Genomic DNA, 14724 nt, shown 5'->3' on the forward strand with positions numbered 1-14724 from the left:
TTACTTATGCTGTGCACACAGGGTTCCGGCTGCCATTTTGGCTCCCTAGTGACTGAGTGCATTTGCAATTTTTCGCTATGGCTGAATTTCTTCTAGACAAGCTTCAGGTAGAAGCATTATCGGAGATTCTTTACACCCATTGCTCTGACATTAAGCTTCTACCACCCGATGGCATCCTCGGCTTCACTCACCGGCTGGTGGTGGAGCTAGTGCAGGACTGCCTGACCAAATACCAACAAGACCGTCTTACCTCAGAGTATCTGACGGATTTAACCCGAAACATCAGGACATTACTACAGCAGGTAAGTGGTGGACGCTCTGCACATACCTTCTCCACAATGATGGGTCATAATGGTGGACAGAAGCTTCTGGTGTCCCCCAATATTACACAGGACGAGGCCCAGACCCACGATCATTACACTATGGCCGCCTCCATTCTCACCGCTCCGCAGTCATTACACAATGGCCACCTCCATTCTCATCGCTCTGCAGTCATTACACAATGGCCGCCTCCTTTCTCACCACTCCGCAGTCATTATACTATGGCCGCCTCCATTCTCACCACTCCGCAGTCATTATACTATGGCCGCCTCCATTCTCACCGCTCCGCAGTCATTACACAATGGCCGCCTCCATTCTCATCGCTCTGCAGTCATTACACAATGGCCGCCTCCTTTCTCACCACTCCGCAGTCATTATACTATGGCCGCCTCCATTCTCACCACTCCGCAGTCATTACACTATGGCTGCCTCCATTCTCACCGCTCTGCAGTCATTACACAATGGCCGCCTTCATTCTCATCGCTCCGCAGTCATTACACTATGGCCGCCTCCTTTCTCACCACTCCGCAGTCATTATACTATGGCCGCCTCCATTCTCACCACTCCGCAGTCATTACACTATGGCCGCCTCCATTCTCAACGCTGCGCAGTCATTACACTATGGCCGCCTCCATTCTCAACGCTGCGCAGTCATTACACTATGGCCTCCTCCATTCTCACCACTCCGCAGTCATTACACTATGGCCGCCTCCATTCTCAACGCTGCGCAGTCATTACACTATGGCCGCCTCCATTCTCACCGCTCTAAGGTCATTACACAATGGCCGCCTCCATTCTCACCGCTCCATGGTCATTACACTATGGCCGCCTCCATTCTCATCGCTGCACAGTCATTACACTATGGCCGCCTCCATTCTCACCGCTCTGCGGTCATTACACTATGGCCACCTCCATTCTCAACGCTGCGCAGTCATTACACTATGGCCTCCTCCATTCTCACCACTCCGCAGTCATTACACTATGGCCGCCTCCATTCTCAACGCTGCGCAGTCATTACACTATGGCCGCCTCCATTCTCACCGCTCCGCAGTCATTACACAATGGCCGCCTCCATTCTCACCGCTCCATGGTCATTACACAATGGCCGCCTCCATTCTCACCGCTGCACAGTCATTACACTATGGCCGCCTCCATTCTCACCGCTCTGCGGTCATTACACTATGGCCACCTCCATTCTCACCGCTCCGCAGTCATTACACTATGGCCGCCTCCATTCTCACCGCTCTGCAGTCATTACACTATGGCCACCTCCATTCTCACCGCTCCTGTTATTACACTATGGCCGCCTCCATTCTCACTGCTCTGCAGTTATTACACTATGGCCGCCTCCATTCTCACCGCTCCGCAGTCATTACACTATGGCCGCCTCCATTCTCACCGCTCCAAGGTCATTACACAAAGGCCGCCTCCATTCTCACCGGTCCATGGTCATTACACTATGGCCGCCTCCATTCTCACCACTCCATGGTCATTACACTATGGCCGCCTCCATTCTCACCGCTCCATGGTCATTACACTATGGCCGCCTCCATTCTCACCGCTCCGCAGTCATCACACTATGGACGGCTCTATTCTCACCGGCCCGTGGTCTATTACACTATGGCCGCCTCCATTCTCACCGCTGTGCAGTCATTACACTATGGCCGCCTCCATTCTCACCGCTGCGCAGTCATTACACTATGGCCGCCTCCATTCCCACCGCTCCACGGTCATTACACTATGGCCGCCTCCATACTTACCGCTCCGCAGTCATTACACTATGGCCGTCTCCATACTTACCGCTCCGCAGTCATTACACTATGGCCACCTCCAATCTCACCGCTCTCATCTCACGATTTCCCTTTTGTTTCTTTCCTTCTTTATAGGCCGAAGAAAGATCTCAAGACGGAGATTTGGCTTTTGTTAAAGAACCGGCCGAAAAAGTCCTGTATGTGCTGGAAGGTCCGGCCCGCTCCCCGGAACACCCGGTAAGGATCAATACTGAACCCGTCTCTTACTCCACTGGGGATGAGAACGTTCCCATGATGACGCCTGGTTGTCCAGTGACACTCGGGCGTCTGTAGGTGCAGGGTCAGTCCTTCTGATTTATGGATTCAGGAATCAGTGGAAGGTTCCACATCTTATTCTATATCTTCTATCTATCAGGAGACACCACAAGGCGATGACAAAGACGGGGAAAATGTCCCCCCGGAATCCCCGGACACTAATATGATTCAGCCGGGGCCGAGCAGCGATCTGACCACAGGTGAGCCAATCACACGACCGTCTACCGGAAATATCTGGATATTCTACAGGATAAGGAGAACGAAACATTTACTCTTTCCCCTCTGTGTGATGGGAACTGGGAGGCCATGTCACGTGTGGAGCAGTGGGAGGACTGGAATGGGCGGTTTATGGCCTCCAATGTGTTGGTCAGGAGAAATGGGAGGTAGAATTCATATGCAAAGTAGGATGAAAGTGCCCTAGGGGCGTGGGACAGAGGAGTCCGAGTGCAGGGACACGCCCCAGTGCACTTCCAGGCTAATTTGCATTTTCCAGCTCTGCTTCATCTCCCTTCCCATCACTCACATGTGCAGCGAGGGTGGGGGGCTCCTCATGTAGTGATCGGGGTCCTCCATCACAGACAGCACATTTCTCTATGGCTGCGCGGCCCGTCCCCTTACTCAGAGCCCCCCATATAACCAGGATGAATCCCACCTACAGACGTCTCGTCATTCCTCCCTGATGGCGCTGGATTATGTCTGTGGATTAATGGCGTCTGATACATTTTATCTCTGTTGTAGAAACCCCTGAGCTGCCGGATCCTGAGAGTGTGATCTGTGAGATCCCGGAGATCCACGAGCCTGCCACTGTAAGTATAATAGAGGGAGATGTCTGTACGTCACTGATCCTGGGGGTGAATGACCCATCCAGGATTATCCCCATGTAACCAAGGGCCGTCTCTATTCTGGGGGAGACAATAGCAGTTATATTATAGGGAATCTGTCAGCAGGTATTTACTCCACATCAGAGAGCAGCACGATGTAGAGGCAGAGACCCTGATTCAAGCGATGTGTCCATTACCTTACAATATATTCTTTGCTGCAAATCTGGCAGTGCTCTGAACACTGAGCCCTGTATAATCCCGCCCACACCAGTGATTGGCTGCGTCTTGTGTATAACCCCGCCCACACCAGTGATTGGCAGTAACCTATATATAACCCCGCCCACACCAGTGATTGGCAGCTTCCTATGTACACTGTTTATAGGCAGAAAGCTGCCAATAATTGGTGGGGACGGGGTTACTCAGAGCAGCAGGACTACAGGGCACGAGAGAGAAAGTCCTGTACTGATAATCTCCTGCTGATAACACAATGATTGTAGTGATCACAAGCAGACTTTGTTCCCATGATGGCGCCTGATTGTCCGGTGACACTCGGGAGTCTGTAGGTGCAGGGTCAGTCCTTCTGATTTATGGATTCAGGGATCAGTGGAAAGTTCCACATCTTATTCTATATGTTCTATCTATCAGGAGACACCAGAAGGCGGCGACAAAGATGGGGAAAATGTCCCCCCGGAATCCCCGGACACTAATACGAGTCAGCCGGGGCCGAGCAGCGATCTGACCACAGGTGAGCCGATCACACGACCATCTACCGGAAATATCCGGATATTATACAGGATATGCAGAACGTCACATTTACTCTTTCCCCTCTGTGTGATGGGAACCGGGCGGCCATGTTACATGTGGAGCAGTGGGAGGACTGGAGCGGACGGCTTAGGGCCTCCAATGTGCCGCTCAGGAGAAATGGGAGTTAGAAGTCATGAAAAGCAGTGTGGAAGTGCACTGGGGGCGTGTCACAGAGGAGTCCGAGTGCAGGGACACGCCCCAGTGCACTTCCAGGCTAAGTTGCATTTTACGGCTCTGCTCCAGCTCTCTTCCCATCACTCACATGTGCAGCGAGGGTGGGGGGCTCCTCATGTAGTGATCGGGGTCCTCCATCACTGACAGCACATTTCGCGGCCCGTCCCCCTACTCAGAGCCCCCATATAACCAGGATTAATCCCACCTACAGACGTCTCGTCATTCCTCCCTGATGGCGCTGGATTATGTCTGTGGGATTAATGGCGTCTGAACATTTTATCTCTATTGTAGAAAACCCTGAGCTGCCGGATCCTGAGAATGTGAACTGTGAGATCCCGAAGATCCACGAGCCTGCCACTGTAAGTATAATAGAGGGAGATGTCTGTGCCTCACTGATCCTGGGGGTGAATGACCCGTCCAGGATTATCCCCATGTAACCAGGGGATGTCTCTATTCTGGGCAAGATAATATCAGTTATTTTAAAGGGAATCTGTCAGCAGGTATTTACTCTACATCTGAGAGCAGCACGATGTAAAGGCAGAGATCCTGATTCCAGCCATGTGTCCATTTCCTTACACTATATTGTCTGCTGCAGATCTGGCAGTACTCTGAACGCTGAGCTCTGTATAGTCCCGCCCACACCACTGATTGGCTGCTTCTTGTGTATAACCCTGCCCACGCCAATAATTGGCAGCTTTCTGTGAATAACCCCGCCCACAACAGTGATTGGCAGTATCCTACATATAACCCCGACCTCAACAGACACTGGCAGCTTCCTATGTACACTGTTTATATGCAGAAACCTGCCAATCATTGGAGGGGGCGGGGTTACTCAGAGAAGCAGGACTACAGGGCACGAGAGAGAAAGTCCTGTACTGATAATCTCAGGCTAATAAAACACTGATTGTAGTGATCACAAGCAGACTTTGTTCCCATGATGGCGCCTGATTGTCCGGTGACACTCGGGCGTCTGTAGGTGCAGGGTCAGTCCTTCTGATTTATGGATTCAGGGATCAGTGGAAGGTTCCACATCTTATTCTATATGTTCTATCTATCAGGAGACACCAGAAGGCGACGACAAAGATAGGGAAAATGTCCCCCCGGAATCCCCGGACACTAATACGAGTCAGCCGGGGCCGAGCAGCGATCTGACCACAGGTGAGCCGATCACACGACCGTCTACCGGAAATATCCGGATATTATACAGGATAGGCAGAACGTCACATTTACTCTTTCCCCTCTGTGTGATGGGAACCGGGCGGCCATGTTACATGTGGAGCAGTGGGAGGACTGGAGCGGACGGTTTATGGCCTCCAATGTGCCGCTCAGGAGAAATGGGAGTTAGAAGTCATATGTAAAGTAAGATGGAAGTGCCCTGGGGGAGTGTGATAGAGGAGTCCGAGTGCAGGGACACGCCCCAGTGCACTTCCAGGCTAATTTGCATTTTTCTGCTCTGCTCCAGCTCTCTTCCCATCACTCACATGTGCAGCGAGGGTGGGGGGCTCCTCATGTAGTGATCGCTGTCCTCCATCACAGACAGCACATTTCTCTATGGCTGCACGGTCCGTCCCCATACTCAGAGCCCCCATATTACCAGGATTAATCCCACTTACAGACGTCTCGTCATTCCTCCCTGATGGCGCTGGATTATGTCTGTGAGATTAATGGCGTCTGAACATTTTATCTCTATTGTAGAAACCCCTGAGCTGCCGGATCCTGAGAGTGTGATCTGTGAGATCCCGAAGATCCACGAGCCTGCCACTGTAAGTATCATAGAGGGAGATGTCTGTGCGTCACTGATCATGAGGGTGAATGACCCGTCCAGGATTATCCCCATGTAACCAGGGGACGTCTCTATTCTGGGCAAGATAATAGCAGTTATTTTAAAGGGAATCTGTCAGCAGGTATTTACTCCACATCAGAGAGCAGCACGATGTAGAGGCAGTGACCCTGATTCCAGCCATGTGTCCATTACCTTACACTATATTGTCTGCTGCAGATCTGGCAGTGCTCTGAACGCTGAGCCCTTTATAGTCCCGCCCACACCACTGATTGGCTGCTTCTTGTGTATAACCTTGCCCACGCCAATGATTGGCAGCTTTCTGTGAATAACCCCACCCACACCAGTGATTGGCAGTATCCTACATATAATCCTGACCACAGCAGAGACTGGCAGCTTCCTATGTACACTGTTTATATGCAGAAACCTGCCAATAATTGGAGGGGGCGGGGTTACTCAGAGAAGCAGGACTATAGGGCATGAGAGAGAAAGTCCTGTACTGATAATCTCCTGCTGATAACACAATGATTGTAGTGATCACAAGCAGACTTTGTTCCCATGATGGCGCCTGATTGTCCGGTGACACTCGGGCGTCTGTAGGTGCAGGGTCAGTCCTTCTGATTTATGGATTCAAGGATCAGTGGAAGGTTCCACATCTTATTCTATATGTTCTATCTATCAGGAGACACCAGAAGGCGGCGACAAAGATGGGGAAAATGTCCCCCCGGAATCCCCGGACCCAAATACGAGTCAGCCGGGGCCGAGCAGCAATCTGACCACAGGTGAGCCGATCACACGACCGTCTACCGGAAATATCCGGATATTATACAGGACAGGGAGAACGTCACATTTACTCTTTCCCCTCTGTGTGATGGGAACCGGGTGGCCATGTTACATGTGGAGCAGTGGGGGGACTGGAGCGGATGGTTTATGGCCTCCAATGTGCCGCTCAGGAGTGCCCTGGGGGCGTGTGATAGAGGAGTCCGAGTGCAGGGACACGCCCCAGTGCACTTCCAGGCTAATTTGCATTTTCCGGCTCTGCTCCAGCTCTCTTCCCATCACTCACATGTGCAGCGAGAGTGGGGGGCTCCTCATGTAGTGATCGCTGTCGTCCATCACAGACAGCACATTTCTCTATGGCTGCGCGGCCCGTCCCCATACTCAGAGCCCCCATATATCCAGGATTAATCCCACCTACAGACGTCTCGTCATTCCTCCCTGATGGCGCTGGATTATGTCTGTGAGATTAATGGCGTCTGAACATTTTATCTCTATTGTAGAAACCCCTGAGCTGCCGGATCCTGAGAGTGTGATCTGTGAGATCCCGAAGATCCACGAGCCTGCCACTGTAAGTATAATAGAGGGAGATGTCTGTACGTCACTGATCCTGGGGGTGAATGACCCGTCCAGGATTATCCCCATGTAACCAGGGGACGTCTCTATTCTGGGCGAGATAATAGCTGCTATATTATAGGGAATCTGTCAGCAGGTATTTACTCCACCTCTGAGAGCAGCACGATGTAGAGGCAGAGACCCTGAGTCCAGCCATGTGTCCATTACCTTACACTATATTCTCTGCTGCAAATCTGGCAGTGCTCTGAACGCTGAGTCCTGTATAACCCCACCCACACCAGTGTGTATAACCCCGCCCACACCACTGATTGGCTGCGTCCTGTGTATAATCCCGCCCACACCAGTGATTGGGTGCTTCCTGTGTATAATCCCGCCCACACCAATGATTGGCTGCCTCCTGTGTGTTGCCCTCCCCACACCAGTGATTGGCAGCTTTCTGTGTATAACCCTGCCCACACCAGTGATTGGCAGTATCCTATATATAACCCCGCCCACACCAGTGATTAACAGCTTCTTATGTACACCGTTTATAGGCAGAAAGCTGCCAATCATTGGTGGCGGTGGGGTTACTCAGAGAAACAGAACTACAGGGCAAGAGAGAGATAACCCTGTACTGATAATCTCCTACTGATAAAACACTGATTGTAGTGATCACAAGCAGCCGTTGTTCCCATGATGGCACCTGATTGTCCGGTGACACTCGGGCATCTGTAGGTGCAAGGTCAGTCCTTCTGATTTATGGATTCAGGGATCAGTGGACGGTACCATATCTTATTCTATATCTTCTATCTATCAGGAGACACCAGAAGGCGACAAAAAAGATGGGGAAAATGTCCCCCCGGAATCCCCGGACACTAATACGAGTCAGCCGGGGCCGAGCAGCAAACTGACCACAGGTGAGCCGATCACACGACCGTCTACCGGAAATATCCGGATATTATACATGATAGGGAGAACGTCACATTTACTCTTTCCCCTCTGTGTGAAGGGAACCGGGCGGCCAGCTCACACGTGGAGCAGTGGGAGGACTGGAGCGATCGGGAGAAATGGGAGGTAGAAGTCATATGCAAAGCAGGATGAAACTGTCCTGGGGGTCGTGGCAGGAGTACGAGTGCAGGGACACGCCCCAGTGCACTTCCAGGCTAATTTGCATTTTCCTGCTCTGCTCCAGCTCTCTTCCCATCACTTACATGTGCAGCGAGGGTGGGGGGCTCCTCATGTAGTGATCGGGGTCCTCCATCACTGACAGCAAATTTCTCTATGGCTGCGCGGCCTGTCCCCATACTCAGAGCCCCCATATAACCAGAATTAATCCCACATACAGACGTCTCGTCATTCCTCCCTGATGTCGCTGTATTATGTCTGTGGGATTAATGGTGTCTGATACATTTTATGTCTATTGCAGAAACCACTGAGCTGCCGGATCCTGAGAGTGTGATCTGTGAGATCCCGGAGATCCACGAGCCTGCCACTGTAAGTATCATAGAGGGAGATATCTGTGCATCACTGATCCTGGGGTTGAATGACCCGTTCAGGATTATGCCCATGTAACCAGGGGCCATCTCTATTCTGGGGGAGATAATAGCAGTTATATTATAGGGAATCTGTCAGCAGGTATTTACTCCACATCTGAGAGCAGCATGATGTAGAGGCAGAGACCCTGATTCCAGCAATGTGTCCATTACCTTACACTATATTCTCTGCTGCAGGTCTAGCAGTGTTCTGAATGCTGAGCCCTGTATAATCCTGCCCACACCAGTGTGTATAACCCCACCCACACCAGTGATTGGCTGCTTCCTGTGTCTGACCCTACCCACACCAGTGATTGGCAGCTTCCTATGTACAGTTTATAGGCAGATAGCTGCCAGTCATTGGTGGGGGCACGGTTACTCAGAGCAGCAGGACTATAGGGCACAAGACAGATAGTCCTGTACTGATAATCACCTGCTGATAAAACACTGATTGTAGTGATCACAAAAAGTCGTTGTTCCCATGATGGCGCCTGGTTGTCTGGTGACACTCAGGCGTCTCTAGGTGTAGGGTCAGTCCTTCTGATTTATGGATTCGGGGATCAGTAGAAGTTTCCACATCTTATTTTATATCTTCTATCTATCAGGAGACACAAGAAGGCGACGACAAAGATGGGGAAAATGTCCCCCCGGAATCCCCGGACACTAATACGAGTCAGTCGGGGCTGAACAGCGATCTGACCACAGGTGAGCCGATCACACGACCGTCTACTGGAAATATCCGGATATTCTTCTGGACAGGGAGAATGTCACATTTACTCTTTCCCCTCTGTGTGATGGGAACCGGGCGGCCATGTCACATGTGGAACAGTGGGAGGACTGGAGCGGACGATTTATGGCCTCAAATGTGCAAGTCAAGAGAAATGGGAGTTAGAAGTCATATGCAAAGCAGGATAGAAGTGCCCTAGGGGCGTGGCAGAAGAGTCTGAGTGCAGGGACATGCCCCACTGCACTTCCAGGCTAATTTGCATGTTCTGACTCTGCTCCAGCTCTCTTCCCATCACTCACATGTGCAGCGAGGGTGGGGGGCTCCTCATGTAGTGATCGGGGTCCTCCATCACTGACAGCACATTTGTCTAAGGCTTCGCTGCCCGTCCCCATACTCAGAGCCCCCATATAACCAGGATTAATCCCACCTACAGACGTCTCGTCATTCCTCCCTGATGTCGCTGGATTATGTCTGTGGGATTAATGGTGTCTGATACATTTTATCTCTATTGTAGAAACCCCTGAGCTGCCGGATCCTGAGAGTGTGATCTGTGATATCCCGGAGATCCACAAGCCTGCCACTGTAAGTATCATAGAGGGAGGTCTGTGCGTCACTTATCCCCATGTAACCAGGGGCCGTCTCTATTCTGGGCAAGATAATAGCAGTTATATTATAGGGAATCTGTCAGCAGGTATTTACTCCACATCTGAGAGCAGCATGATGTAGAGGCAGAGACCCTGAGTCCAGCCATGTGTCCATTACCTTACACTATATTCTCTGCTGCAAATCTGGCAGTACTCTGAACGCTGAGCCCTGTATAATCCCACTCACACCAGTGTGTATAACCCCGCCCACACCAGTAATTAGCTGCGTCCTGTGTCTAACCCCACCCACACTAGAGATTGGTAGCTCCCTATGTAAAATCCCACCCACACTCGTAGACGAATCACATGGAAAGGTATTTTCAGCAATTCACTGCCCAGAGTATTAGTCCCACGCTATCCTTAGCAGCCTCTCGTCCTAGGCCTGCTACTTCGTTCACTGCGGTTCACACACTAACTGACTGTCACTTCATGGACTTGCCAATAGCTCTCAGTTCTCCCTCCCAATCTGGATCGGCCACTACAGTTAACCCTGTCTCAGCTAGCTGTAGCCCCAGTGGGTATCATCCATTTATCACACACATGAACAACAAATACATTTAACCCTTGGAGTGTCAGGAAGCAATCCATCAGCCCCACCACTGCTACACCTACATCGGATCAGTGCAAATCAGCTGAGACATGATGTAGTATGAGACGTTTCTGCATCTGGAGCTTTTCTCCAGCAGCTTCTAGATCTTAACCTCATTTCTGCTTCTTCTATTATAGAACTTGATGGAATCATTGATCCCGGCGAGAAAGCCGCATATGAGCGACTTCGAGACATCCAAACTGATCAGCGGCGGATGTTTTGGGTGAGATTTTTGTTGGCATTATCCACATTTCTCAGGGTTCCCTATGACAAGGCTTCCGCCTCTGTGCTCTGCCATACAGTGTTATCATAGGGACATGATCTGAGTCCACATCACTGTCTTGTCCAAGGACTTCTATAGCCGGATTTTTATAGGGCTCATTATTAACCATGGATTCTTCTTCTCTCCAGGGCTGCCTACTTAGTGCAGCACAAACACTCACAGCAGATCTTCACTATGAAGAAAATGGCGAAGAAGAACCTGGAAACTGAAGAAGATGTGGACGCGGCCTTTCTGGAGAGGGACATCATGACCTTCGCTGATTGTCCCTTTGTGGCCTCCATCCTCTGCTCCTTCCCTACTAGATCTCACCTGTGCATGGTCATGGAGTATGTCGGAGGTAGGACATGTACATATATTATATTCAGCCTATGTCTGCGGACATCTTATTATGACTCATATTGTTAGGACTTGTCCACGAGGATGGTTGCATCCCCACCCAGCATTTACTGTAGATATTAAGGAAAGTCATTGATGTGTGATGTCCCTGTATGTCCGCACTGAGCTCGTCTGTATCTCCAGCTGTAGACCAGTTGTGGCATCACTGTATATGGACGACATTTCACCGTGACCTCATACCAATATTCTGTGCACTATATATGCATTATATCTGTATATATTCTCTCCTGCTCCGATGTCTCAGCTCACTTCTCATGATACATCTTGGTGATCTGCTCTATAAACCCCTCACCGCTCATATTTCCTTTCTTCTATAGGTGGAGACTGTGCGTCCCTTCTAAGAACCAGGGGCCATTTATCTATCCCCTTGGCCCGCTTGTACTTTGCAGAAACAGTTCTTGCAGTGGAATACCTGCACAGCTATGGTGTGGTGCACCGAAACCTGAAACCGCAGAAGTAAGTGCCCCCTATAGTGTAATAAAGAGGGGAGTTATTATTTATGATCACACGATCTGTGAGCCTAAAACCTTCTTCTCTTTCACAGCCTCCTGATTACAACTGCTGGGCACATTAAAGTCACTGATTTTGGGCTTTCAAAAATTGGTATCATGATACCAAAAACCAACACCTATAAGCAATCAGCGAAGGACATCTCCAGAGAGTTCAAGGACCGTGAGGTTAGCATCACTTACTGGAACTTAGCTTGTTCTTTACAAATCTCTTCATCACTATTATCTCTTCTCTACGTTCTTCATTTATGGAGAACTTCTCCACTTCTATTTGATATTCTGTCACTGTGTATTTAATGGTGAGAACTTGTCTTAATAATGGTTTCATCACCTCTCATCTGGATATTCTGTTGGTTTCTAGAATTGTGGTACCCTGCATTACATGGCCCCAGAGGTCATCATGAAGAAAGACTACGGAAGACCTGTTGACTGGTGGTCAATGGGTATCATCCTCCATGAATTTCTGGTGGGATCTTTACCATTTGATGTGGATTTCATAACTGAGCTTAAGAGATTGATTGTCATGGGTAAGTAGAATGATCCGATCTTTGCTTTGACTGGTTACATTGGTTTAGTTATTTCCTTTGCTGCATCTTACAGTCCAATACAAACGTTTTATTTTCTGTAACTTTCTATATAACAGCAAAAATACCTTGGAATCACAAACGCCATCCACCCCGTACGGCTAAGAACCTCATCACTGAGCTGCTCCAAAAAAATCCTGAGCAAAGACTTGGGACAGGTAACAGATATAATAGTATTAATATTTACTTATTACACTGAGGACAAATCGTTCATGTCCATGAGGGTCAGCACTTCTCTTTCTGCTCGCCTATTTCTAGTTCTCCATACTGTGACTTTCTTTCTATTTCCTTCATGTTGGCTCAGTTACGTCATTAGTTCAGATTAGGATAAACTGTTCAGATATTCAGCAGTTTCTGACAATGTCCTCATCAATTTTTTTTTTTTCCAGGTGGAGCATTTGAGATTAAGGATCATCCATTCGTGAAAAAATTAGATTTTGACAATCTTCTAAATCAGAAGCCAATGTATATTCCTCATCTTTTGTCAGATGTGGACACCAGACTCTTTATCAGTAAGTAGAAGGAGACATCATCTAGACTAAGTTGTTGTTTGTCTCATCTTCCTTAATATGTGACATCCGGTTCGGGGATGAATTGTGACTGTGCTATATCCAAAACCTCTCGTAACATTTCATTACCTATGTCTTGTAGATCACGCTACTAGAGACATGCCTATGGTCTCAGAGAATGAAGAGGACACAAGTGAGGACAAGGACCTTGACTTCCAAAATTTTACGTCATCCTCTGGAAGGCTTTCTAAAGTGAATATATGACCAATAAATCCAGAATATGTAAAAAAAAGACATCTCAAAGTAAAAAAAAGTTTTTCATATCTTATTTTTTCCCTTATTTAGCTTTGCACCATCGCTACCATCACGATGAACAATGAGAATTCAAAGTCCCATCCAGAGTGTACCCAAGCATCAAATATTGAGATAACAAATTCTGCAATAAATCCGAATGCAGAGCAAGAAAGCCAAGAAAATGTAAAAAAGGGGAAAAGAAGAAGAGGTGAGATTGAGAATCATGTCCATGTTGTGTGATGTCGGTCAGTGAGAAGAATTCATGTGTCATCTGTCAGTGATGGGATTATCACATGTATGATGGTTGGTGATGATCCCTGACCTCTGTGTGATGAGATTCCTCAGCTGTCTGGCCACTGTGACCCCACAGAAGTATCATGTTGTATGGAGTCCCATCACTTACATTGCATTTACTTCTATTCTCATAGGTTCCATCTTCCGCCGGATCTTATCATCCTGCCGGCGTGGATTATCCAGGGCTGCCAGCGTGCTTACATGTTGTTGCCGCTCCCCTACAGACATCTAAAAGACGGGAAACCTCCACATCCAGCGCCCTGAAGTCCAGCAGTTACACCATCACTGCTGGAGAAGTATAGAAGGACCTTCATCATCTAGCTGTGTCCTTTTGTCACATCTCTACCTGGACATGCATAGCCTCTGTCACCAGGCTCCGCGGTATCCATACTGGACATCTATGGCCTCTAACCAGGCTCCGCGGTATCCATACTGATCACCTGGTATCTGACCCCGGCTGTCTATCAGACTATGATTTCGTCTATTGATTCAGTTCCTGGTTTTCTCCCTCCATTATCATTTTATCCTATTATTAATAAAGAAAATATTCATTAAACTTTACTCTGCATTTTGTCAATTGATAAAAATAATATATTAACACTTCTGTTATAAAAAGCAAATATACGCAGACAATATGTATCCATATTTATATATATTGTATGTATATACTGTACTTATGCTGTGACGACACAGCATTTAATCTTAGTTATGCCAGACTTGTCTTTCTTCAGTCGGTCAAGAGACATAGACTATTGTTCGTACGAGTCAGAATGTTGACTCTTGAGTTGCATTTTGCTGCAGGTTATTATTTGCTATTAGTGATGAGCGAGCGTACTCTGATAGTTGTTTGATAGACAATCCCTCCCTCCATGTGTTATGACTGCCTAACAGCCATGAGACATGCAGCCACGGCCACTGGAACATCGTATTAGAGCACAAATTACTAAAATATGAGGGGCCTGGAAGCCTTTCTTGAAAAGTATAATGTTACAGGATATATATACTAGATTCCTTGATAGGGCGATGATCCAGGGAACTAGTCTGATTGCTGAATATGGAGTCGGG

The 14724-nt window shown here is 48.7% G+C and overlaps 1 protein-coding gene across 1 annotated transcript; it reads left to right on the forward strand.

Moving 5' to 3' along the window:
• Positions 1 to 3732: 3732 nt before the first annotated feature.
• LOC141091850 (microtubule-associated serine/threonine-protein kinase 4-like) lies at positions 3733 to 14220 on the forward strand. The gene is made up of 17 exons (XM_073577605.1): positions 3733 to 3750; positions 3854 to 3953; positions 4478 to 4545; positions 8116 to 8215; positions 8308 to 8372; positions 9436 to 9535; positions 10072 to 10139; positions 10928 to 11013; positions 11202 to 11410; positions 11787 to 11925; positions 12014 to 12146; positions 12340 to 12505; positions 12622 to 12720; positions 12952 to 13074; positions 13214 to 13323; positions 13417 to 13573; positions 13794 to 14220. Exons 1-17 carry the CDS (start codon positions 3733 to 3735, stop codon positions 13889 to 13891), a joined length of 1839 nt encoding a protein of 612 aa, XP_073433706.1. The 3' UTR covers positions 13892 to 14220.
• Positions 14221 to 14724: the final 504 nt, after the last annotated feature.

Source organism: Dendrobates tinctorius, unplaced genomic scaffold, assembly GCF_039654945.1.
Source record: "Dendrobates tinctorius isolate UK_male_01 unplaced genomic scaffold, ASM3965494v1 ptg000056l, whole genome shotgun sequence".
NCBI classification, from domain to species: domain Eukaryota; kingdom Metazoa; phylum Chordata; class Amphibia; order Anura; family Dendrobatidae; genus Dendrobates; species Dendrobates tinctorius.

Excerpts from the sequence above, each read along its gene's own strand:
- LOC141091850 (XM_073577605.1), top strand. Across the intron at positions 4,546-8,115 it reads AGATCCACGAGCCTGCCACT|GAGACACCAGAAGGCGACAA; the intron begins GTAAGTATAATA and ends TCTATCTATCAG. Across the intron at positions 11,411-11,786 it reads GGTCATGGAGTATGTCGGAG|GTGGAGACTGTGCGTCCCTT; the intron begins GTAGGACATGTA and ends TTTCTTCTATAG.